Here is a 25,386-nt window from a genome sequence, read left to right on the forward strand (position 1 = left end):
TGTAGGTTGCCCTGGGTTCCACGGCTGTGGTGGCTTTCCGACAGATGAGGAAGGGGCTGCTGGAGCTCCAGGGGGAGTGCTTGTCTTGGGGGCTGGGGGGGTTCTCTCTGGACCATGTGGCTGCTCAGCCCTGATCCCGCCGGGGGCCTTTCTCCATCCCCTCTCGGCTGTGACCTGAGGAGAATCGGGGGCTTGCCTCTCCCTCTGCCTGCCTTCCCTGAGCCCTCGGAGGAAGCCGACGCAGGCTAACTGAATGCATAACTTTATTAAATAAATGCTTTGTCATGACAAAAGACAAAGATCAAGGAGTAACATAAATTATAAGTTGAATAAATAGTATACAGCAATCTTCACTTTTTAAGAAAATGTGAGATCCTTTGTTGGTTTTTTATTTCCTTAAGTACAAAATGCTAAACAGGAGCAGAGCTCTTCCGCATTCAGGTGTTTTTTTTTTTCTGCTTTTTTTTTTTCTCACAAACTGGTTGTATTCGTTGATTTATTTTTCTATCCTTTTCACCAGTAAAGATTATCATCATTTATTTTTGTTTTTAAAGTTGAAAACTAAGAAGAGGAGAGAACAGAGTTATGGTATGAATGTATGTAAAACTATAGAGAACTACAGTAATATGTACTGTGGTTATTGCTGTCTTCAAAAAAAAAAAAGAAAAAGCAAAACAACAACAACAACAACAACAACAACAAACAACCGGTAGGCAACTCGGAATCTGAAGGAATCTTGTCTGACAACTGTGCTATCCATGTGGGCTACTGTGTGACAGTGGCAGTGGAGAGGAGACTCCAGCTGGTGGCCGGGGACCGGTGGAGTGAGCGGGCACAGGGAAGCTGGGGTCCCCTTCCCCTTGGACCCTCCCCACCTTCCCTTTCCCCATCCCAAAGGATTTCAGGAGAGGAGGCCAGAGTCTGTGAAATGACTAAACTATATACTCCATTAGAAAACCAAGAAAGTATGTTTTAAAATAGAAACAAAAGCCTAAGAGAAAATAAAAAGTGGAGAAACAGTGCAATGTAATTCTTGCACTTTAGTGGTTTTAAAAACACAGACAGTACAAGGCCCAGGTTGCTGGTTGGTGAAACCCCCACCCCTCGTCCCTCCTCCACTTTGCAAAATGGAGCCTCCTTTCTCTTGGAAGCCAGACATGTCCTCTCTGACGCTATGGGGTTTCTTCTCCTTAGAGCTCTTCTCTGAGGTTCCCATTCTGGGCCGGAGCCCTCTCAGGGGTGAGTGGATGGATCCGGGGTACTGTCTCACCTTGAGGGGGGCTTGGCGGTTGCCATGGCACCCTGTCTCGCTAACCGCTGGGTGGTGGGAGCAGGGTGGTTGAGGCCCACCCTCTAGGGGAGGCCAGCCCTGTGGGGGTACCATGGAGGCCACAGAGGTGGTGGTGGGGAGATGGGGTGAGAGAGAAGGGGCATGATCAGAAAAGGGCCTCCCTGGACCTCGTGCGCTTGCCTTCCTCCTCTCATGGGGCCAGTGTCCCCAGGCCTGTCTGTCTAGGCCTGGCTGTCAGAGAAAGGTTCCAGTCTCTTCCTCCCCAGGTGCCCTGCTTTGCCAGGTGGGTCAGGGGAGGCTGGAGGAAGGAGGGTCAGTCCTGGCTGGGCTTCCCTATCTCCTGGCAGTCACAGGAAAGACAGAGGCATCTTCCCCACTGCCGGAGTGAGGCACAAATCTAAAGGGGATGGGAGAGACCTTCTGTGGGTGTGAGTGTGGGAGTGGGCAGCACTTAGACCCGGAGCCATGGATAGCCCGGAGTCCAAGGTCTCTGGGTGAGCAGACAGTCGGCCAAAGGCCAGCCTGGAGTCAAAGAGACCCCTGCTTAGATTGCCATACTCGCACCATTCCAAACCTGCCTCCCTCACACCCTGCCACGGGGGAAGAGGTGCCGTCTTCTTCCAGTGCCTCCCTTCCCAGGGTCTCCCCACCCTGGGCTCAGCCAGACCGCCCATTTGGGAGGCTTAGTTCCATGTGTCCATGAAGGCCCAGCTTCTCTAGGGAGTGACCAGCTGCCCAGGAGAAACTCCTGCATGCAGAAGAGACTCACAGGTTTGGGTTAGCAGGCACGAACTTTGGAAACCGGAAGAGGCTGGCGCACTCACAGCAGGCTCTAATCCCCCACCTGATGGCTGGCAGCAAAAAGCCAGTGCAAGGGGCAGAAGCCTGCTCAAAGTCCAGACGCAGTGCGCGAAGAGAGAGCCCCTCTCAGGAATCAGGTCCAGGCTGGGAGGAATGTGGGGGGAGCTTGTAGTTCCTGGCTCAGTCTTTTCTTAGGGGAGTGGCACCCCAGTATCCACTTGGCAGATCCTAGTTGGATAACTGCTCAAGATGCAAAGGAAGAATGGGTGGAAAGAACAGTGATGTGGAAGAGGTTTGGGATACTGGCCTAAGACATACAGAAACGTGAGTTGGCTTTAGGGGACAGCTGTGCAGAGAGATGGGGCGTGCTGACTTGGCAGGTCAAGTCCTTGTGGCTGCTGGCCCTATCGGGCCCCTTTGTCTCGTGAAGATTGAGCACTTCTCCTGTCCCCAGCCAACTGTCCTGTCCAGGGGCATAGGAGATAGCCCCCAAGTTCTATAGCTATAGGGTTCCCATCAATTGAAACAGATTTGCTTTTTCGCTATTCCTCTTCGTAGCCCCAAATTCGTTGTTGGAGGCGGTCTCCACTGTGTCATGCCGTGAGCAAAGAGTGAAGAGAGCTGTGTCCACAGCACGAAGGGGTCTCTTTGGCCAGTGTCCAAGCCGCCTTTCCTGGATATCTTCAGCCTTAAAGAACAGTCACAAGGCCACCCATTGGTTGAGGAAGTCATTGGAGAATGGGAGTTTTCTTGGTTCAGAATCTGGCTGCTGAGTGACAGCATTCCTGAATCATGCGTTCCCTGCTTGTCCCAGCCTTCCTTCCATCCTCCACCCCAGGGAGGATGCAGGGACTGGCCAGAATGGAGGAAGAGCTGGAAAGACTCATGGGCCTCAGTCCCTCATTGCAGGCTGAAGGTGGGCAGCGGGGCACATAGTCTTGTCCCTTCCAAAGCATGGCCAGTTTCGACTGATTCTTCCTATCTGGCTTCTAAAGTCTAGCACCCTCCTAAAGTTACTCACCTTCCCTGGCTCTGTGGCCCGGATTAAGCTCATTTCTATTTTGCAACCCATTCCCCCATTTTCCTCTCTTTCCTCTCAAATTCCAGAAAATACATACGGTGGGGAAGCTAAGGAAATTTCTATTGGCTTTTCCCCCTTTCTGCTGCTTTGCGCCAAAGCTAGAATGGAACAGCAGCTCCCTGTCCCTTCAGCCCTCTGTTCCTCCCCACATCGACTCTGGACGGAACCATCCATCTCACTGTTCTCCTGCATCTAAACCTTTTTGCCACCATCTCCCTCTGCCATCTCTTACTTCAGTCTCCCTCCTGCCCTGCCAGCGTGGAGAGTGAGGGAGGCTTCCAAAAATGCACGTTCTGTTCAGATGAAAGGAAAAGGCTGGGGTGGGACTGGTGGATCCATCGTGGACCTGTTGGGCTCATGTGGTGTGGTGTCCGGAGACTGTGACTTCCTGAGGGTTTAAAGACTAAAATAGAATGGACTGAGGCGCGCGCTGTGTGCACCACGGAGGACTGGCTTCTGCCTGGCTCGGTGGGTGCAGATGAACACACGTGGGGAATCACTGTCAAGTCCAGTACTGTGCCCCACAAAAAAGCTGAGTTTATTGCTCACGGGAAACTCTGCCTCGAGGCAGGCAAAAATGCTATTATGGGTTGTATTAGGAGAATAAGGGTTTTCTCAGTTTTCCCAGAATGAGGAAGATCCTCAATGCCCCTATAGGAACTACTTTGAAAAGTTAATGCAAACCTTTGAAAGAAAGGAAGAAAGAAAAAAACAGAGAAAAAGAATAGATTTATATGCCTATATATGACTATATGGTGTCTTGTAGATAAATACAAGCCCACTTTTTTTTTCAGCCTATCCTCCCCCACAGAGGCTGCTGCGCTACTTACAAATTGAATTAAATGAGGGCTGAAACTGCACGCTTCAGCATGTACTGTAGTCACCCTGGAAGAACAAATCTTTCCAATATTGGGGCATGTATTGATTTCTAAAAAAAAGTCTGCCTGGGGAATGAAATACGCACATGTCTTTCATATTCATAGATCTGCTTCCGAAAACCTCTCTATTTAATATCACTCAATTATGAAGTTGTTTTGCTTTCAGAGGAATGGAATGCATTTTAGTTTTTATAAATTTGGGGAGAGACAACACTCTGCCCAGGTAAGAGGAGAGGAAGCTCAGGGGTCCAGCTGTCCATACTGCTGGCTAGAGGAGGAGACAGATCCGGGAGAGGCCCTGGCGTGTTTTGCCTTTTCCTTTCTCCCCCTGACCAATCTATACTGGGAAACCCCAAGAGTGTCATTGAATGCCACATCCTGGGCTGCATCTTCTAGCGCCCACCTCTCCCCACCCCAGGCCAGGGCTGGACGTGAAAGTTGGGCCCCTCCCTGGTCTCAGTGCATTTCCTTCCTGCCCACCTGCTTGTCTTCCTTTTCCTAACTCTATTCATCTTTCTCTCTCTTCTACACAAACACTTCCTTCCCTTCTCTTCCTCTCATTCTTCCTCTCTTCCCTTCTCTGTTCATCCAACTTGCCTCAAAAAGAAAACCATTTAAAGGGGGGGTGTCTTTTTAGCTTTTTGCCTCTCTGTTGTTGCCATTTTCGAAGTTGAGCCCTTGCTAGAGATTCCGAGGTCCTCAGTTTCCTCAAATAGATAGATATGTATTTTTCCCTTAAATGAGATGAAATGAGTGGCGTCCTGGGGTGGAGGGAGGCGCTGGCTGGAGTCGGGGCTGGGGGTGGGAGGGGGTGAGGGAAGGGTGGGGGGAGGACGCATCACTCAACATTGCTGCTGTCGAAGGTGTGGCACTGAAAGTCCCCGTCAACATACTCCATGCCTGGCAGCTTCATCCCGTACTTGTCCACGCACCAGCAGATGCCACGCTTGCGGCCACGGGAAGGTTTGCACTGGGGTGAGTAGAGCAACAGGTGATGAGGACGGCCGCACCCCAGGGCTCTGCTCCTCCCTGCCCGGCCTCTTCTCTACTCCAAGGCAAGACTCTCATCCCCAGAGAGTTGAGGGCACTAGACCCGACCCTTGGGTTTCTGGTGTCCCCGTTTCATGGAAAGACCCAGGGAAAATGTGAATTTAGGCAGCCTACCCTTGGCTAGCTCCTTCAATCCCTTTGTTTCCTTCTTTTTCAGACATAGGATCTCATTATGTTGCCCAGGTTGGTCTAAAATTCCTGAGCCCAAGTGATCTGCCTGCCTCAGCCTCTGGAGTAGCTGGGATTACAGGCGTGAGCCACTGTGCCTGGCTTACAGTCCCTTTTTAAATATTACCCATTCGAGTTCCCCCAACCTGAAACTCTGCAGGGATTCTCAAGAGAGTCATGATCCAATAATAATGATCACGGTAATAATAATAACAGGAGGAGGCATCATTTGTGGTATTATCATGTACCAGACACCACTCAACGTTTGGTATGCAGTAGGTACTGTTCTAAGTGCTTTACAAAGATCAATCACTTACTCCTCATTCTCCATTTTACACAAGGGTCTGGAGGCACAGAGACATTAAATGGTGAGTAAGGGGACACAGCTAGTAAGTGGCAGAGCCAAGATTTGCCCCACTGTGGCCTGGCTTTTATATTCAGATTATTGGTGCCCTTAAATCAGCATCAGGGTCACCTGTCCACCCCAGAGTCCACCCCAGGTCTACCAATCAGAAACTGCAGGGGTGGGGCCCAGCCATCAGCCATGCCCTCCAGGGATCGAACGGCCTTGGAAATCTGAGAACCATTCCCAAAGGGAAGCCTGGCTGTGAAGGGACATGAGCTGATTTCAGATGGTACACAGAGAAAATATGGTTTAAATTCCTGAGTGTGTGGTGCACCAATGATACATGCTGTGCAATAGTGTTACAGACTTTCCTTTTGCAATGAATTCATGTAGCTAAGGCGAACTGTGGAAAGCATATGGATTAAGGCATAGGAGAGAATGAGGAAATGGATTACAGCATAGTAGGGAATGTGGAAAGTCGTGATCGTGGTATATGAATGGGTATCTGAGGCCCGCTAAGTGGTTAACGGTGGAAACCTTAGGCACTTGCCCAAGGGGGAGTTTCCTGGCAGGTGCCATTTTCGGAGCCACCTGAGCCTGGGAGCTCAGGGCAGGGGACGTACCTGCTTTCTCTTGTAGAATCCTTTGCGGTCACAATTGGGCAGGTACACGGCACGGGGCACCATGCGTGGGCTGGCTTTGAGCTCCTGCAGGGAAGCCTCCATGTGTCTGCGGCAGGGGCCCTGTGTGGACAGGAGGGTGAGAGGCGTGGCGAGACCAAGGGAAAACCACCCAGCTGCGCTGACAAATGGCCCAGGGGGTGGGGGCCGAAGGGTCTCAGGAGGAAAGTGACCACCTTTGGTTCTAATCATCTGGTACCAAAGATCTGTCCTCCCTGTCACTTGTCACATGCGCTGGGATCACACAAAGCCTGCCTTTGGCCAGGTACGGAGCCATACTTTCTCTTTTGTGTTCCAGGCCATCCCCTCCCCTGCAGCTTTTCTGTTCTGCTGAGTAACAATGTCCAGAGGTTCCCGTCTCTAGATGCTCTAGGAGAATATTCAGTCTCTGCCTTGGACTGGACACAGCTGCAGGGCCCAGGTACCCGGTGTGTGGCCGCTGGGCTGGCACACACTCTCCTCAAATGAGCACCGCCTCTATTCCCACTTACTCGCACAAGCCCTTGGCCCTGACAAGTGTATGCTCTGGAAACTCTCCTCCCACATCCTAAGCTGAGCCACATGGTGGGCTGTAGGTCCTCTGCCAGGTCTAGCCTAAGCACCTCCTGCCGCCATGAATGTCCATTTAGATGCAGGAAAAGGTCAAAAGCCGGGGGGGGAATGAGGGAATCCCCGAGATGCACCTGCTCAGACTCCTGTCTCATCTCAGGTGCAGAGATGACCCGGGGGTGGGCAGTGTTCTCGGCTCCCCCCACAAACTTGGACTGGGTCAGCTTCTTTCTGCGGTCCTTCTTCACTGCTTCAGCCTTCAGCTCGGAGATGCGGGTGTGTTTGGGCCGGAAGATCTTGGGGGAGTAGGTCTCCTCAGCCATCTCAGAGGTGGTGGGCTCCTCATGCTCACGGGAGTCTCTCTCTGCAGGAGAAGGAGCCAGAGGGTCAGCCCCCATGGGCCAAGGTGCACATGGCCAGAGCCCAGGGCTGGGCAGTTTGGGGTGAGGGGAGTAATAAAGGCTGAAGCAGATGTGTCTCTGCTCTGCTGGAGCACACCCTGAAAGCAGGGGGATAGGAACCAGGAAGCAGAGGGAATGCTCATTTAAGTGGCAGAAAGTTTCTGGCATGCTTGGAGTCAAGCAGAGAGCATAGGCAGGGAGACTTCACAGAGGAGGAGAATCGAGAGACTGATGGACTGATGGGTGAGGACGGAGCGGGCCTTCTGGGGGCAGGAAGGAGGAAGGGCCAGGAAAGTGGCCTCTGCAAGGATGAAGATGGCAGTGAGCGGTTTGCTTGCTGGGGGATGGCCAAGTAGATGGGACCTGGCTGGAGGTGGGGCTGAGAAGTAGGAACCCGGGAATCTGGGCCCATGGAGGAAAATGACACAGCCAGGGCATGGACGAGAAGGGCAAAGGCTGTCCTGTTAGTGAGATGTTTGCACTTTCAGAGCCGCTGGATGTTGAGATCTCTTTGGACCTGGGGAACCTATAGGAGGAGGGGGTCCTGGGGTCTGGAGCAGCAGGGTGGTGAGGACCTTCATAAACGGCAGGAGGGGGGGACGGGAGAGCCAGAAGTGTAGGCCCGGAGGGGACCGGCGTGGGGCCAAGTGGAAGTCGGAGGCCTCGCTCCCGCTCTGGCTCAGAACTGGTGCCGTGCTCGGGGGCCTGGGAGGCTGGGACGTTACTCAGCTCCGGACTGAGAGAGGCCGACAGCTGGCTGAGACCGGGACAGTTATATATAGGAGTGGCTTGGTGACAGTCTATACTTAGCTGGCTTTTGACCTTTAGAGAAGTAAGACTTTGTTCATGTATTAGTTGATCCTTAATTCCACCCGTCCGGCCTTTTCTTGGTGCGCAGATTTCCCCTCAACTCTTATCTCATAGGCATCCATCCCTGGGTCCCCTTCTCCTCTCAGATCCTTGACCTCCCCCAGCCTCAGAGGAACCAGAGTGGGGGAACTTTAGATTGTTGTTTCCAGGCGGGCAGCGTGTGACCAGGATGCCCCACAGTGGGACCAGGTGCAGGGGTGAGTGGAGGTGGGGGGCCCTGTCTTCATTGCCTCCCTCTTTTTTCAAATACTGGAAAGAGAAAATAGAGCTTTGAGTGACCTTAAATAACTGAAATGAGGTGAAAGGAAATTCTGTTCTCCATGTACTCCATGATCGCTGCGATGCCCAGGAACAGTGACCGCCAGACATCTGGGATGGGGAACAGAAGAAGTGGGTAGAATTCCAGGAAGTAGGGGTGGGGTGCAAGGAAAGAGAAGCTTTTTAAGAAGACACTGTTTTATGCCTCTGGGCAGGTATAGAACCCGACTTCTGAGCTTGCAGCCCTGGGCAAGTTCCAGGTGTGAGTTAGGAAAGGCATTTGGACACCTGGCCTAACCTAGGCAGGATGGCAGGTGGCAGGAAGCACCCAAGCATCTGTTTCTCTCTTGGCTCAGGATTTGTCAGGTCTCATGAAATAGGTATCTGGTCTTTAAGGCCTTGGCAGAGAAGGTCCCTGCCCTAAAGAAGCCTCCAAGGGTTCGCAGCGTTCCTGATGGTGAGTTGCTTTGGGTATTTATTCACAGGAAAGGAAGGGAGGTAATTACTGGAGAGGAAGATGATGACTCGGAGAAAGCAAATAGCAAGGTGGTGGGCGGGCTCTCCCTGAATAAAATGCAACCTGAGAGTCCTGGTACCCCTTCTGGCCTCTCACCCCCTCTTCCCAGTCGTGTCTTGATGTCCCAGTACCTCGATTCTGCTCTATCAAACCCTGCTGTGATGACTCATCAATAGGGTGACATCCCTAGTAGGTAGAATGCAGGATTCTAGGGATTGGGGTCATGGTCTGGGGTAAACTGACTTTTCTTGGTTGTAGTGCAAGTGAGATTGGCAGGAGGAAGGGAGAAGCATGGCTGGTTTGGGGACTTTGTACAAATTGAAAGGCTGGGGCTCCATTATCTAGTAACACAGGCCTCACCCCGAGGCTCAGATCTTGGAGAAGAGGGAGTAAGGAGAGGCAGTGCTAACCATTGCACAGAACGGCTTTTGGGCCCGTCTTATCGAGGGACTGGAGGCACGCCACTCAAACTCAGCATCACCAAGCATTCTAATCCTCAAAAAGTAGTTGACTCCTGTAGGGGGAGGGGCAGGCAGGAAATGGTGGCTACTGAAAGCCTAGAGGGGGTTCAGGTTGGAGAAGCCTGGACCCCTTCCCCAATCAAGATTGTAACTGGATAAAGTGAGGGCAGGTGGGGGAGTGGGCTGGCTGCTGACCAGCGCATACGTCTCTGCGTCTTCTTCAGTGGACTGCCCCAGCCTGGCCCGGAGAGCCAACACATTGTCACCTCTTCAAGGGGAGAGAGCCTGGGAAGCTGGCTTCTCTCCTGCGGCTGGTGTAGCAGTTCCTGGAATCCTTTCCGTAGGCCACGTAGTCCATCCCCCTGTGTCCAAGCAGAAATAAGCATCTATCTCTCTAGTTCTTAAGGACATCTGAAATGGGGGTGCCATTCCATCCTCCTCTGGCTACCTGTTGGGGGAGGCTCTGTCCATTTGGTCAGAGGGTGCCCTTCTCCAGCTGTCATTTCAGCTTATTCTCTCTTTAGCCCTGGGGGACACAGAAGCATGGTGGCCCACAGCCTTCCCTCAACAGCTCTTCTCAAGACCTTTCACCTTTTGGGACTTTTTCTAAGAAGTGCTGTGGGCTGTCCTTAACCTTGAGTCACCCTTTCTGGGAGGGGGGTGGGGCTGTTGACAAAGGTTTGATATGCCTTGGGGTAAATTTATTTTGACCTCTTTTCTTTGAAACTGTTCAAGTACTGCCCCAGGGCCAAGCAACCGTGATACTGGCATACAAAATGTAGATTCTCATATCTCTCTTCATTTAAGGAAGTTTGCTGTTGCAAACTCTCTCCTTTTCCCAGCCTCCCCAAGGCGAGTCTCCTGAGGGCACACCTTCCCCAGCTTTGCAAGCTTTTTGGCTGCTTCTGAAGAGCAGGCTTAACGTTTTGATGTGCCTCCCAGTTTCTGGTGCCACTTAACCCCATGGGACCTATTCCTTAGGCAGCAGCAGAGTCCAGTGTCGAAGATACTAATCAGGATCTTGTGGTCACCTGTAGGCTCCAGAGAGAGCGGAAACTTGGAGGGGAGCCAGGGCAGAACCACAGAGATTAAAGGACTGGAAAGTAAGACTGGAGCTGAGTGCCAGAAGCAGCTAGCTCGACTCAGCTGCTCTGTGGCTGAGTCATAAATAGGCTTTCAATTTTGGAAGGGTTTAAGTTTTAGATAAAACAAGAAGGAACAAGTAGACTAGCTACTCTGGAGCTATTTCATCAAGAGAAAATGAACTGAGGTTGCAGAAGGGATCTAGGCAGGATACCCGGGAGGACTTCCTGGTGAAGATTGTTCTGCACGTGAACAGCAAAAGAACTCAACAGTCAGCTCTGGAACCTGTTTGACAAACAGGTCAATATCTCCATGTGGCCAGCAGAGGGCGTGGGAGACTGACACCCACACAGCATGGGCGCACTTCTAGGGACTGGAAGCGATTTTTTTTTTTTTTTTTTTGAGACAGAGTCTCGCCCAGGCTGGAGTGCCGTGGCGCAATCTCGGCTCACTGCAAGCTCCGCCTCCTGGGTTCGCGCCATTCTGCCTCCGCCTCCCGAGTAGCTGGGACTACAGGCACCCGCCACCATGCCGGGCTAATTTTTTGTATTTTTAGTGGAGATGGGGTTTCACCGTGTTAGCCAGGATGGTCTCGATCTCCTGACCTCGTGATCCGCCTGCCTTGGCCTCCCAAAGTGCTGGGATTACAGGCGTGAGCCACCGCGCCTAGCCTGGAAGTGTTTTTAAAATCTGGAATTTGGAATTGAGCACGGTGGCTGATATCTGTAATCCCAGCACTTTGGGAGGCCAAGGTGAGTGGATTGCCTGAGCCCAGGAGTTCGAGACCAGCCTGGACAACATGGTGAAACCCCCCTCTCTACAAAAAAAAACACAAAAATTAACTGGGCATAGAGGCGTGCGCCTGTAGTCTGAGAAACTCAGGAGGCTGAGACTGGAGGATTGCTTGAGCCCAGGAGGTGGGAGGTTGGAGATGGGAGGTTGGAGATTGGAGGCTGAGGCTGAGGCTGAGGTGAGCCATGATTGCTCCACTTCGATAGCTCCACTGCACTCTAGCCTGGGGGACAGAGTGAGACCCTGTCTCACAGAAAAAATAAATCTGGAATTTGGGTGCCTCTCTCTCCTACTTCTGTAATAATCACTCAAATAAAACCCTTCCTTCTGTTTGTGTGTCTGCAGGATATATTTAAAGAGTCAGGGAGACAAACAAGCGAGGCTCAGAAAGAACCCATGTGTGGGAGAGTGAAGGCAGGTGAGGGAGAGGGGAACAGGGCTTCTTTGTGCATGGCATTCTGCTGTTTCTGTAACCTGCAATTGGAAAATGATCCAGGAAGGAAGAGAGACATATTCCAGACTTCCCCGCCCATGAGATGCTGTTCTGAGAGGGTTTTGCAGAGGATGGGAAATGTGGAATGCTCAGCATCCATTTCTCCTGCTGGGATCTATGGAGGCCAGACCTTACCTTCATAATCCTATTCAATGACTAAGGGAGGGGATGATGATAATATTTTCTGGATACAGTATTTACCTTTGGGGTGGGATCTAAATCTCTGGTTTCTATATAATACCTCCAGTCCTTCCCACTGGCTCTCCAATGCCTCTAGCCCCTGCCACATTTGGGTGACCAACTCGGTCCTCTTTCATTCATAAGGAGTTCCCCATACACCCCAGTGCAGCAGCATCCACAGAGGTACACACGGTACATGGGCCTCTCCCCATGGTAACATGAACACGTGTTTGAGGACTGCACCATTCTCTATGTCCTGGCAAACACAGAGAGTGTCATGATGCAAACCCAGCTGCTACAGACCTAGAGGCATCTTAGGGTGAGAAATACCACATGCTGCACAATTGCACAACGCATGTACCCTGCCCAAGCTCAACCACTTTCTCCAAACCTGCCCTTTTGCCACGGCTGTTCTCTTCCGGCAGAGTCTGAAGGGTTCTGATTCCACCTTGCTTGCTAGTCATAGCAATGGATGGATCCAGGTGGAGACCTGACTGCCTAAAATCTAAACCCCCCACCCCCGGACCTCTTAGTCACACCCCGGTGCTATTAACAGCCTGTTCCTGGGCTGGTGTTAGTTTATCACTCTATCTTGCTTGACCTAATAATCAATTGTAAGAGAAAACTAGGTGACCCAGATATTGTGCCTTAACTTACAAAAATTGAAGAAACAGAGGCATCTTTGAAATTCACAGTCCAGGAAGAGTGTCGGGCTTTGCCAGGCCACCCAGACCTGGGGAGATTCTCCCATCTCCTTTTCTAGACAGAAGATAAGATGAGGACGCCTAGAATCTCTCTACAAAGAATGAAAAAGAGAGCTGAATTTCTTCTGGGTTTCATTCTAGTCCCCTCTGTGGAATTTAAATAGCCAACTTCTTAAGGGCAGAGCTTTGTCATTTCTCTTTGTCTCACCAGCATATAGTATTCAATAAATAACCTTTAAATGGAGAGATGTGTAAATCTGCCCAAGAGGCAAAGAGAAGTAGGTCTGGAAGTATTTCTGTAATATAAGCTGGGGCTTAGAGCCTAGTGCATGCCTTGGGAGGTTATCTCATTCATGCCCCTGCCCTGAAGCAAGATAACCCTGCTGCAGGGCACAGGGAGGCAGACAGGTGAGCACCATGGGTGTGAGAAACAGCAGGGGTGCTCCTGGATTCACTGGGCTTCTCTTTGGCCTAAGGCTACTATACATTAATGTACCACTTAGGCCGGGCATGGTGGCTCACGCCTGTAATCCCAGCACTTTGGGAGGCCAAGGCGGGTGGATCACGAGGTCAGGAGTTCGAGACCAGCCTGACCAACATGGTGAAACCCTGTCTCTACTAAAAATACAAAAATTAGCTGGGCATGGTGGTGTGTGCCTGTAATCCCAGCTACTTGGGAGGCTGAGGCAGGAGAATCAGTTGAACCTGGGAGGTGGAGGTTGCAGTGAGCTGAGATAGTGCCACTACACTCCAGCCTGGGCAATAGAGTGAGACAAAATGTATATACACACACATATATATATATATGTGTATATATTTAATATAGCAGCCACTAGCCAATGTGGCTATTTAAATAAATATTAAATAAAATGAAAAATTCAGCTCCTCAGTCACTCTAGCCATATTTCAAGGACTTCGTGGCCACATATGGACACTGCAGACCTACAACGCTTCCATCATTGCAGAAAGTCCTACTGGTCAGTGCTGGCCTGACGGCACTGGCCTGTGCCTGGGTATGGATGAAAATACTGAGGCCCAGTCTAGAATGTTCTGCAGTTCCCCTCCTCCCTTGCCAACCCTAGGTCCCTAGCCAACTTGCAGCCACCAGCTCCTCCCTACAACACAAGGCTGGTGGAAGCATGAGGGATTGGCTGTTCACTGCTTTAAAAAATGTAAGACATGTCTCAGTCTCTTGAAGTCTGTTTCCCAGCTGTGGATGTCAAATGGCTCTTCTGCGCTTGTGTGTGTGCGTTTGCAGAAGGAGAAAGGCCATAGTGGTTGTGGCAGGGGCGCGGGGGAAGGCGCTGTGGGGCCTTCCAGGGAAGCGGCAACATCATCGCTTTTCCTACCCATCCCATCTCTGACCAGCACCTGCCTGGCGCCAGTCTCTCTCAGAAGATGTTCTTTTGTTTGTTTGTTTGTTTTTGTTTTTACTCGATCGTCAGAAATAGGCATGCATGTTCTGGGTTCTTTTTAACCTGAATTATGGGCTGAAGAGGAAATGAGCACTAACCTTTCAAGAAAAAAACAAACCCCCAAAGCTATCATCCTAAAAAGCAGCTGTAAGAGTGGAGGAAAGCCAGGAGGAAGACCCCGGAGGGGAGTTGAACAGACTCAGAGTCCTACTGACTGGATGATGAGGGCTGTAGGTGTACCCAGCTGAGCCCCCCTACCCCATTTTAGGCCAGGAGAACTAACATGGTTAGGTACTCTAAACCAACAGCAAAGCTGGCCAAGCTGGGAATATATCTCTATCCTTACCAGAGAAATACAGACACCATGTAGTATAGTGGATAACCATTCAGAATCAGGAACCAGACCACCTGGGTTCAAATCCCAGCTCCACTACTGAATAGGTACAGCAAACTGTGCCACCTTAAACCTTCAGTTGCCCTTTCTGGGAGGAAGATGAAGCTGTTGACAATAGCTCAGTAAACCTTGGTGCAGCTTTGGCAACACAGCAAGACCCCATCTCTACATAAAATGAAATATTAGCCAGGTGTGGCAGTGTGCACCTATAGTCCTAGCAATGGGGAGTCTGAGAAGGGAGGATGGCTTGAACCCAGGAGTTGGAGGCTGCAGTGAGCCATGATTGTGCCACTGCACTCCAGCCTGGGTGACAGAGTGAGACCTTGTTTCTAAAAATAAATAAACAAACAAACCTTGGTACAGACTTACTTTGACCTTACTTTCTTTCTTTATTTTATTTTATATATTTTTTGAGATGGAGTCTCACTCTGTCGCCAGGCTGGAGTGCAGTGGCATGATCTCAGCTCACTGCAACCCTCTCCTCCCAGGTTTAAATGATTCTCCTGCCTCAGCCTCCTGAGTAGCTGGGACTAAAGGCACGCAGCACCACGCCCAGGATGGTCTTGATCTCTTGACCTCGTGATCCACCCGCCTCAGCCTCCCAAAGACCTTACTTTCTTCTTCCTTTTCCCAGATCGGTTTTCTCACCTGCGTTATGAGGAGGATGGCAATGGCCCCTTCTCCCTTATATTCTGAGGATTAATAGGGTGATGCATGCTAATTCATTCTCAGCACACGTCTCTGCCTTTGTAGTGCTCTGTTTCCTACCACCTCCCTAGTTCCAATCATCAACTAAAAATTTGGTTGCTGTGACACCTGGTTGACAGACGCCTACTTGTAGACCACAAGATCTAAGGCTCCTTGGACTGCAGGAAGGTCTTCCAGAAAGTGTTGGCTCAACCTTTGTCTCTGGGGGTCTGTTGGCCAACACCAGGTGAAAAGGACTTGGCACAGGTGCTCTGTGGACCTGTCTCCACTTAGAGAACTCCTCCTGGGAGTCCTTCCTCTGCCTAACCCATTCCTTCATGCTGCGTTAAGGGCACTTAGTCTCCTTCCCTGAAGATATATAGAGAAAAGGGGGCCCACCGCCCTCCACAGTGTAGATGCCACAGGTGGGAAGGTGACACCTCACAGAGTAAGGGGCTGAGGTCCCGCTTACATCTGCCCCACTGTCCAGGGACCAGAGGTAAAGAGAGGCTCCTTGTTTTTTTCTGATGCCAAACTAGGATTTGGGGTTGTGACTCTGGTTCACATTTCTTGGTCCCTGGGAAGCAGCTGGCGATAACTGTACACACAGGAAATATACGCTGATGCACAGGTGCCTGGGTGAGAATCTCCAGCCAAGCTTCTTTTGGAGTTGGGGAAGGGGCAGCATGCTTAGTGGAAGTGTCTGTCTGTTCCCCATACATGCCCCAAATGAGAAGGTATTGGTGGGGGGATAGGTGGGGAGCAGCCTCTGGAGGAAGCACTGGGCTGCTTTTCTCCTGGCCACTTTCCCATCATGAACCACCACAGCCAGTTCAGAACATTGCCAGCCGTGCCGGGCGTGGTGGCTCACGCTTGTAATCCCGGCACTTTGGGAGGCCGAGGCGGGCGGATCACGAGGTCAGGAGATCGAGACCACGGTGAAACCCCGTCTCTACTAAAAATACAAAAAATTAGCCGGGCGTGGTGGTGGGCGCCTGTAGTCCCAGCTACTCGGAGAGGCTGAGGCAGGAGAATGGCGTGAACCCGGGAGGCAGAGCTTGCAGTGAGCCGAGATCGCGCCACTGCACTCCAGCCTGGGCGACAGAGCGAGACTCTGTCTCAAAAAAAAGAAAACAAAGAACATTGCCAGCCGCAGCCACATTCCCCCAAAGTTCTGCATGACCAGAAGGGGGCGGCAGGGAGGAAGTAGGGTTTACTCTTCTCTCCTGAGGCCCCTAAGAAGGTGCCCAGGCTCTGCTAGGGACCAAACAAGGGAGCCCTGCCTGTCAACGAAAGCTGAGACTCCTCTTTTTTGAGTCTTTGGGAGCAAAAGGAAAGAGTGGGGACAGCAGTTCCCTTCTCAGGTGAGAGAGGGGTTTGCTGGTAGCCACTAGCCACGTGCAGATACATACTGAACACCTGAAATGTGGCCCGGGGAACTGAAGAACCACATTTTAAAATTTATTTAATTTTAATTAGTTTAAATTTAAGAACAGATACTCAACTCAGTTATTGGAAAGATTTTAAAGTATGTTTGGAATGCTTCAGGTATGTGACTCTGCTTTTTCAACTGTAAATTTTATGAAATCTAAATACAGATCAAGTATTTCCAATGAAAATTTAGTGTCCGAATTGAGGTGAGCTGTAAGTGTAAAAAACATACCGGATTTCAAAGGCTAAATATGAAGGAAAGAATGTAAAATATCTCATTATAATTGTTTTATTTTGAGCATGTGGTGAAAGGATATTTTGGATATATTCAGTTAAAATGTGTTATTACAATTAATTTCCCTGTTTTTTTTTTTTTTTTTTATCTTTTTGAAAAAGATGTGGCTACCAGAAAATTAAAAATGACAAATGTGGCTTGTATTATGTTTCAATTAGAAGTGCTGTTCTAAATGATCTGGAAGAAGAGTCATCCTGGCTGAGGTGACAGAGGGGTGTCACAGTCCCAGTTCGGGATAACTGGAACCCACATAAAACAACTCAGAGAATCAGCAGAGGTCATCTGAGGCCTGGCTCTGAGTGTAGATTCAGTGGGACCTTATTTTAGGCCAGGGAAAGGGGCCTGATGGTTTAGGTTGAGGGGTCAAACATGAGATAACTGAGTTCATTTAAAATGTTCCTATAGTTCACCTGGCAGGTCTGACTTAGTGGAAAAAGGGGCCTATCTTATCTGCCTCCTTCCTAAGCATCCCAGAAGGAGGAGCTGCCACGGCCTCCAGGATGTATTAGAACGGCTCTCAGCACTTCCTGCAGCGTAACCGGAAGTCCCCAGCTGCCCTCTGGAAGCACATCTCTCCTCTCTTGCTGAAAGATCTGAGACACACCTGCCTATGAAAGCCAGGGGGACCTCATGCTCTCTTCCTTATCAGCTTTGGTGGTATATGGCTTTCCTTCTCTCCTTTGGATGCAGAACTTCCTAGCTACCACACTCACCCCACCCAACCACACCCTCCCTCGATCTCTGCTTTCTGTTGGCACCACGTGAGGACTGTGCTGTTGGAAGCGGGCCACTTCTGCACTGTGTTCTTCAAGACTACAGGCCTCTGCACAGCTTAGAGGCAGCCAGGGCCTGCCTGCCTCTCCACATCAGGAGAGCTTCCTGTCATGTAGAAAATGAGGTTTGGGGCATGGACCTGAAAGCTGGGCTGAACACCCCTCCTTCACACCCTCCTGGTCCTCTTTCTCTGACCAAACCACTAGCTTAAGCCAGGCTTGTATGCAAGACTGTGTAGAAAAAGGGACAGAAGTGAGTGTGAAGATAAGAGAGTGTGGCCCTCTCCACTTTGGGGCCGCTTCACTCCTTTTCCTACTGCCCCTAAAACAGAGCGCCTTCAGATTGTGGGTTCTTATGTCATGGTGTGATAGCATCTGGCAGTGTTTGCCAAAGGCCTTACTGCAGGTTAGCCCAGGCCCAGGCACGGGCTCCAGTGACTAGCAAGAAAGCCAGGAATCGCTGAATGCAGTGCTGGAGCCCCTGCCAGGAAGAGCTGAGTCCCAGCCCCTTGTCTGCCTCTAATCCTGCTGCCACATCTTGGGCAAGTGACTTCCCACTCAAGGCTTCAGTATCCTCATCCTAAAACTAGGACCTTGACTGTGATGATGGCTATGCGTTCCTTCCAGCTTTAACATTCTTTGGCCAATACCCAGACAGTTCCTGGAGAGACACTAGGACTGAGCTAAGCTGAGTGGCCAGGCAGTAACTAACTAACCTGGTTAGGTGCTCTAAACCAACAGCATAGTGGCCAAGGTGGGAATATAACCTCTCCCCCTCACAGAGATGTTCAGTCACTCCTCTGGATTTATATGTTTTAAAAAAAGAGAGAGAGAGAGAAATGACATCATAACAGAATTTATGGAAAGAAATGAAACTGGAAATAAAAGGGGGGGATTTCACTGGTATTAGGGGAGAGGAGTAGAAGCCTACACTGCCTTCCTTGTTTATTTTATTATTGATTTTTGCAAGTATGTAATCAACATGTAATCAGTCTTACTGTTTTGAATAACATGTCCAGATTGCAATTTAAGGATAGTCTCTGGGAATTGCAGCTTTTGGACCAACTCTAGAGAAAAAGCAAATGTAAAACTAAACAAACCCCTCCAAATCGCCCGCTTGACTCTCAACGCAGCCGTTCTCCCGCCCTCTTCCCTTCTGCTCTGGCCCCTGGTTGGTACCTGCTCTTTATGATCTTCTTCCAGTTTCTGGATGTAGTGGGTCTGGAGTGTGGTGGTCTCTTCTCCAGAGTTTTATTTTCCACACACTAAATATCTTAAAAGTTTCATAGGCATTGCTGAGGTACAAAGTAGAAACTTTAGACAAGAATTACCTCCCCTTCCTGCTGGCTTCTTCTTCGCTCCATTAAGGGGGCCAGGGCTTCTGCAGGGAATTCCTGCTCCCATGCCCTTTGCTGTAACCCTCACGATGACCTCTGGCTCCTAGGGTCAGGCTGGTCCACCCTCTGCAGCTGCAGGCCCACCTGCCTGCTCAAATCCAGCCCAAGCCCCGGGACTAACTCACAGCTGCTCTGACTTAAAACTCAAGCCCTCAGGGGATGCCTTAGAGTTGGGGTGGCGGGTCGGGGGGTGGATGGAGAAGGGCAGAGGGAAGAGTAGGAGGGAGGGGTGAGAAAGGGGAAAAAGAGAAATGGAAAGAAAATGAGCTCTCACTAGGGCTAACTCTGCTTGTTCTTCCAGTCTGAGCTGACACAGCAGAAAGGTGGGGGCGGGGGAGGCGGAGGCCGGGGCGGGGGCGGTGGGCGGAGGTGGCAAGAAAAGTCCAGTTAAAGCCCCATCTCTTCTTCCCAACTCCCGTTTTGGTTGGCTCAGGGCAGCCATCCTCTCAAAGGCTTGTTTCAGAGGGAGGGGGTGCGGGTGGGAAAGGAATTTGGCTCCTTCAGTTTTCCATGATCTTGCTCAACCCAGACATAAATTTGGCCAATAAACCTAACTCTGGAACTTGACTTCAACATGGCATTTAGACCAGGCTTGGAGTTGAAGCCAGGGTGATGGAGGCCAAACCCCTCAAAGAAGCAAAGGCTGAATTCACTTTTATTTAGGTAATGCTTTTGCTTTCTTTTCCAGAAGCCTATTTTTTTGTCCCACGGTGTCTCATTTCTTAATGACAGAACTGAAAGCCAGAACCCACGGCTCCCTACATCTCAAACTGAATGTCTCACCAGCACAGAGGAGACCTACCCGAACCCCGGTATCTATGCTGGGGACAAGCCCATCAAACCTCATTGCCCACCAAAAATGCCCGAAAGCAAACTCAGTACTTCCTTGACTCCCTCCACTCACCGCTATTTACTGAGCTTTGCCCATCAAATAACTCCCGTCTTTCATCTCCCTCCAGCCTCACACACATTCTTTTTTCCGCATCTGTCTCTGCTCCTGAACTGGTCAGAATGAAATGCAGAGCCAGGCTCGCTCTCAGCACCCTGCTCTCGGGCCCACTCCCTCTCCAGTTGCTCAGCAACAGCCTAGCGAAACACCCTCTCCTCTGCCCTCTCCTCTCCCTCCCAGAGGCTTTGGCTGCCTGCCACCTCACTCTCCTCTGCTCCCCATTTCTGATTCCAGAAATGCACCTTTTTTGGGTTATACATGTTTGGTTACATATAAATATATGTAATATAGTATATAACATATATACAATATATAATACGCATTATGTAGATATAATATGTCGTGTGTGTGTGTGTGGGTGTGTGTGTGTGTATGCTGCAACTGCGGGAGGGAGGGAGCAAATCCATATCTGCAAGCTCAGATTTTGGCGGGGGTGGGGGAGAAGAGGGAGGTGGGAGGTGGGTTGGGAAGCAGGAATTTTGGCTAAAGGACCAAAAGTGCACTCTCCCTCTTTCTGTCCGTTTCTCTCTCCTTAAGAACTGTCTCTACACCATCTCCAACTTTTTGGGGACCCGCGCAATGGTTGTCCGGCTAAAACGCCCTTTCCAGGAGCGCCCACTCCCATCCCATCTGTTCGGGAAGAAGATGTCGGCACCAGCCGCGGTGGAGCGCCGCCAACCAGCAACAGCAGCCGGCCGGGCACCTGCCTTCGGCGGGGTGGAGTTGGAGAGGAGTGCTGGGGAGGGGGCGGGTAGAACAGGCGGCTTCGGGTTGGCTCAAAGGCACTCAGAAGGTGGGGGTTGAGCAAGGGGCGGCAGGGAATTCTACAGGGGATCTTGTTTGGACTGAAGTGTCTGTGTGTGTGTGTGTGTGTGTGATGCGCCCTCCGTGCTCGCCTAGCAATTGCGCGCGCGTGCGCCCTGCGTGCACACCCGTCACACTAGCCACATCACACTACACGCTTGGCAAATAATAAGTGGAGCCAGGATGCGGCTGAGTGACACCTTACGTACTTTCGGTGTGACTGGATTGTTACCCAGGGCGGTCGCTTCCAAGCCGGGAAATCAATTAATGTTTTCCCCCTCCGCTAGGCTTTTCCAAATCCACATCCCCCAAGATGAAGGCGGGCAGGACCGCCTTTAAAAAGTGGATCTTAATAAAAATAATCTCACAAGCCGGTCTCTGGAGTTCCCAGGGCGGGCACGTCTTCCCTTTTTCCTCTTTTTGCAGGCTGCAACCTGGAGATCGACTATCTCTTGCAAAGCTAGAGTGGCTGGCGCCTGCGCCACTCAGACCCTGCAGGGTTTGCGGGGACGGAAGCTGAATACAGGAAGCTCTCCGGCCTCCTGGCAAGCGCGGACGCACTCCTCTCCTGCCCTATAGTGACTGAAGTTTGCACTTAAGAAAACTCATGTTAGAGTGCTCGTGAGTAATGGAAAGGGACAGGGAGGGAGAAGGGGATTGCCCCCTTAACTAGACTGTCTCCGTATCTAAACTACGCCAAATAAACATTGTTTAGCCAAGTTTTAACCCCTTTTGGAGAGAATCAATAGCCAGTTTGACGTCTTAGAACCCAGATTTTTATGTAGTTTATTTAACTTTTTTTTTTTTTTTAACTAATGATCAGGTAACTCTTTCCAAAAAGAAACTCAGTCTAAGGGGGTAGAACTGTTCTGATTGAACAAGTAGCTGTGTCAATCATTTCAACCCTAGACTCCTGGCGCCGAGAATTTGGGGGCGGTGCAACCCGGGGGCGGGGCAAGAGGAGGCGAGGCTCCCAGTGCGTGGCTTTTCTGTCTCCGCCCCCTGAATTTTGCATTCTGCGTTTCCAGGGCCCCTCATGCACTTAATCCACACCCACTTGTGATCTGGTTTAAGAGATGGGGGGGGCGGGGTGGGGGGATTGCGGAGGGAGGAATTGCGGGGCGGGGGTGGAGGTGGGATGGTGCCAGGAATCTGCATAGGCGAGGAAGTTGAAAGATCTGAATCTCACATCCCCTTTTGCCTCCCAGCCCTATGTCCACCTTTCATCCTAGGTAAAATCTGAATTGGAGAGGGGGAAAAGGAATTAGATTCAGAAACGAACACCAGGCACAGAATACCAAACCCTTCCTTCCTACTCTTCCCCACCCCCACCCCGCACCCCCGCGCTCCTAAAGTATTTTTCCCTTCCTGGGATAAAATAAAAGTCATTTTGCAGTTAAATATGTTTTACCATCTACCACAGGCAATCATCTTCAATAAAAAGCAATGGTTATGCACATGGGAGGGGCTTCAGGGCTCCTACCCAAAAGGCATTAGCTACCAAGGATGTGGGGTGTTTGTGGTGTGTGTGTGTAGGGGTGGAGGGATAGAAACGTCTGGAGGCACGGGGGTGGAGGGGCCAAGAGGGACAAAGGTGGAATTAGCTCAGAAGATGGGTAATGCCTCTCTCTCCAGGCCGCAATTAAAATAATATTTTAACAAAAGAGATTTTTTTCCAAGTTCAGAAAAAAACGTATGCGGGGCGCGAGGGGGTGGAGGAGGGAGTTGATAATGTAACATACACTCTTTCAGACCGTAGATAGGGTACCAGGGGATTTGGACCTTGTGACCGAATAGGAGCTCAGAATCAGTATTCGGACAGAGTAGGGGGGCGGGCAAGGTGTGGATAGGAGGAAGGAGGAAGGAGAAAGAGCGAAAGCTGGGATAGACTCGGCTAGACAGTTCCCCAGGGTAGCAGGATCCTCCAGGACTCCAATTCCGAGGTGCAAGGACCCTCCCCGACTACTCCCGAGCTGCACCCCAGCTCGAAGCCACTTGCTGCGCAAAGCGCGCGGGCCCGGCCGGTCCCGTGTCCCCCGCCCGTGCGCCGCGTAACTGACTGGCACACCGAGCGCGCTCACCGATCTTGACTTGCTCGCGGTAGCTCTTTTCGTTGAGGCAAACCCCGCGGCCGTGCAGCAGGGCGTGCAGCGGCTTCTCCTCGTCCTGCCGGGGGAGGCAGCGCAGCCCCTGGGCGCAGCGCTCGGTGTAGACGCCGCACGACTGCCCCTCGGCCAGGGCGCAGGTCATGCAGCAGCCGCAGCCCGGCTCCTTGACCAGCTCGCAGCCCAGGGGGCTGGGGGGGCACATGGAGAGGGCTTTCTCGTCGCAGGGCTCGCAGTGCACGAAGGAGCCCAGGCTCTGGGCCGGCCCCGCATAGGCGGCCAGCAGCAGGAGGACCACGGTGAGCGACACCATCTTCTCTTAGTCGCCCCCTTTACCTCGGGGTGGGGTAGGAGAGCGAGAGTGCAGGGATAAAGGGGCCAAGAGGGCGCCCGGAGATTTTTTTGTTTTTGTTTTTGTTTTAAAATTTCTGGCAGGTAGAGCAGGTGCCCTCCCCCAGACACTTGCAAAAATGTAGAGAGAGGTGGAGGACTGGGTTGCCTGCGAACAGGTCCCAGTTGCAAGAATTAAAGCCTTGCAACAGGTTGGGGGAAGCAGGGCAGCGCCAGGTGCACGCAGTGAGCGGAGGCCGGAGAAACCCTCAAGCCTGAGCGGGTCAGAATTATAGGAGGAAAAAAGCCACAAAATTGTTCACCCCCAAGCAACCACCGAAATAATGAGCTCGGAGGCAGTGGAGATGGCGTTGGGGGTGGGAGAGAAAAATGGATTTATCTTTAAAATTTTTGCTTAAAATCTAAAATATACCCCGCTCCTTTCTAACCCTCAGCTGCCAGCGGTGCGCGGCGCCGCAGAACAGGTAAGAGGCGTTGGCTGCAGCCGAGAGGGTGGGAGAAAATGTTGAAATCAAGAAATTAAAAAAAAAAAACCAAAACAAAAAAACCCCAAACCCTAACACCTCTTTTCTCCCACTTTGCCACCTCCTCTTCGAAATTCGCAGTTCTACGCGAAGTCCGGAGAAGGGTGAAAACGGAGGAGGGGTAATGAAAAGGAGCAAAAAAAAGGAAAAAGCCCACACTGCTTTGCAGCTCTTTCCTAGCTCTTTTCCCCTGCAGAAGTTTCCAAAGAGACTACGGGCTTCGGGCGAGCAGGCGCTTTTAAATAGCCGGCCCCTGGCTGCCAGCCAGTTTGTAGCTGCAATTTGAGCTTCCCAACACCCAACTCAGGCAAGGATGCCAAGGAGCTTTGCAGTACAAACTCACACGGGGTGGGGGTGGGGAGAGGCCTTCTAGACACAAGGGGGCTCCCCTTCGCTCCCTGAACAGCGCCCTCCTCCCCTCTGAACAGCGCCCTCCTCCCCGCGGAATGTAAGAAAGGGGCAAGGGGGACAGGCTGGGGCTACAGAGAATGGGGAGGAGGTGGAGGGGCCAGTGGAAGACAGAGTTCTTCGGAGCAGGGTGAACACAATGAGGAGAGTAACTTCGTCTCCCCCTCCCTCCTATCCCTTAACTAGTCAAGGCACAGGCTGAAGGGAGACGTATTTTCTTATTAGCCAACTGGATATACCGTGCCCAAGAAATCTTCCTAAACTTCTGCAATTGACTGTATGCTGGTGTCTGTTTCCATGTGGGGTGTGTGTGTGTGTGTGTGTGTTTGGGGGACAGGTAGTGTAGGATGGCCAGTGATGGCTGGTGAGCTAAATTTAAAAAAAAAAGAAAAATTGAATCTCTCCCCTAAAAGTCTGGAGAAGAGGATTTAATCAGGGGGTTTCTGTATTCATGATGAAGAGGTGACCACTTTCCTTCAGCTATGTTGGCCAGGGAGGTTCTCTCTCTCTTTCTCTCTCTCTCTGTGTGTGTATGTGTGTGTGTTGTGTACCTGCAGGAATGGACATTCATGCAACAGCATTATTGAGAGCAGTGAGTTGCAGAGATGGACACTTTGCAGGAAATGCTGTCTGAAAACCTTGCATGGTGGCCTAAAGTGTCCTTGTGTGTGGGGTTCTTAGAGGGAAGAAAGGTGGATTGGAGTGACACTTCCCTCTCTGTCATTTTGCAGAGGTATTTCTATTGGGCAGGGCCACATCCCTGGAGGGAGTGGGTGGCAGAGTAGCGGGAGGAGACATTGTGATAAGTTGATAGGTTAGTTGGTGCTTGTAGGCACATCCCAGGAATATGAGCTGACAGGACCACAGGACCTGCTTGAAAGAGGTCCTGACCAGGAACCGAATCATGCCACTGGAACCTCTTTAATAAAATGAAAGAAAACTAAGGCCTCGAAAAAAGGAAGGTGGTGGTTTTAGCCTTTTCTGAAATTGACCTGAGTGGGCCATGAATCTCATAGGCAAGTCAGAGAGAAATGACCAATGTCACTGCCCCTGCTGGGTGGACTTGGTGTGGGCTGTTACACCTTTTACATTGTGCTTCCTCCCTTGAGAAGTATTCTAACTTTCCTTTGGAGAAGGGGCTGCATTTCATGAAGTTTGCCACTAGACTGCACCCTTATCTATGATAAGAATTCTTTCTGGAGGACTGCTTTTAAGAAAATATTTTTTCTTGCTCGTTCAGTTCAGGAGCA

General features: G+C 51.0%; 1 protein-coding gene across 1 annotated transcript; it reads right to left on the reverse strand.

Annotated features, from left to right (window-relative positions):
- Window positions 1-246: 246 nt before the first annotated feature.
- On the reverse strand, window positions 247-24,405 carry IGFBP5 (insulin like growth factor binding protein 5). The gene is made up of 4 exons (XM_055290584.2): window positions 22,830-24,405; window positions 6,979-7,208; window positions 6,239-6,358; window positions 247-5,021 (listed from the first exon to the last, which is right to left on the reverse strand). Exons 1-4 carry the CDS (start codon window positions 23,164-23,166, stop codon window positions 4,890-4,892), a joined length of 819 nt encoding a protein of 272 aa, XP_055146559.1. The 5' UTR covers window positions 23,167-24,405; the 3' UTR covers window positions 247-4,889.
- Between the last annotated feature and the right edge of the window lie 981 nt (window positions 24,406-25,386).

Source organism: Symphalangus syndactylus, chromosome 8 (genome assembly GCF_028878055.3).
Source record: "Symphalangus syndactylus isolate Jambi chromosome 8, NHGRI_mSymSyn1-v2.1_pri, whole genome shotgun sequence".
Classification (NCBI taxonomy): domain Eukaryota; kingdom Metazoa; phylum Chordata; class Mammalia; order Primates; family Hylobatidae; genus Symphalangus; species Symphalangus syndactylus.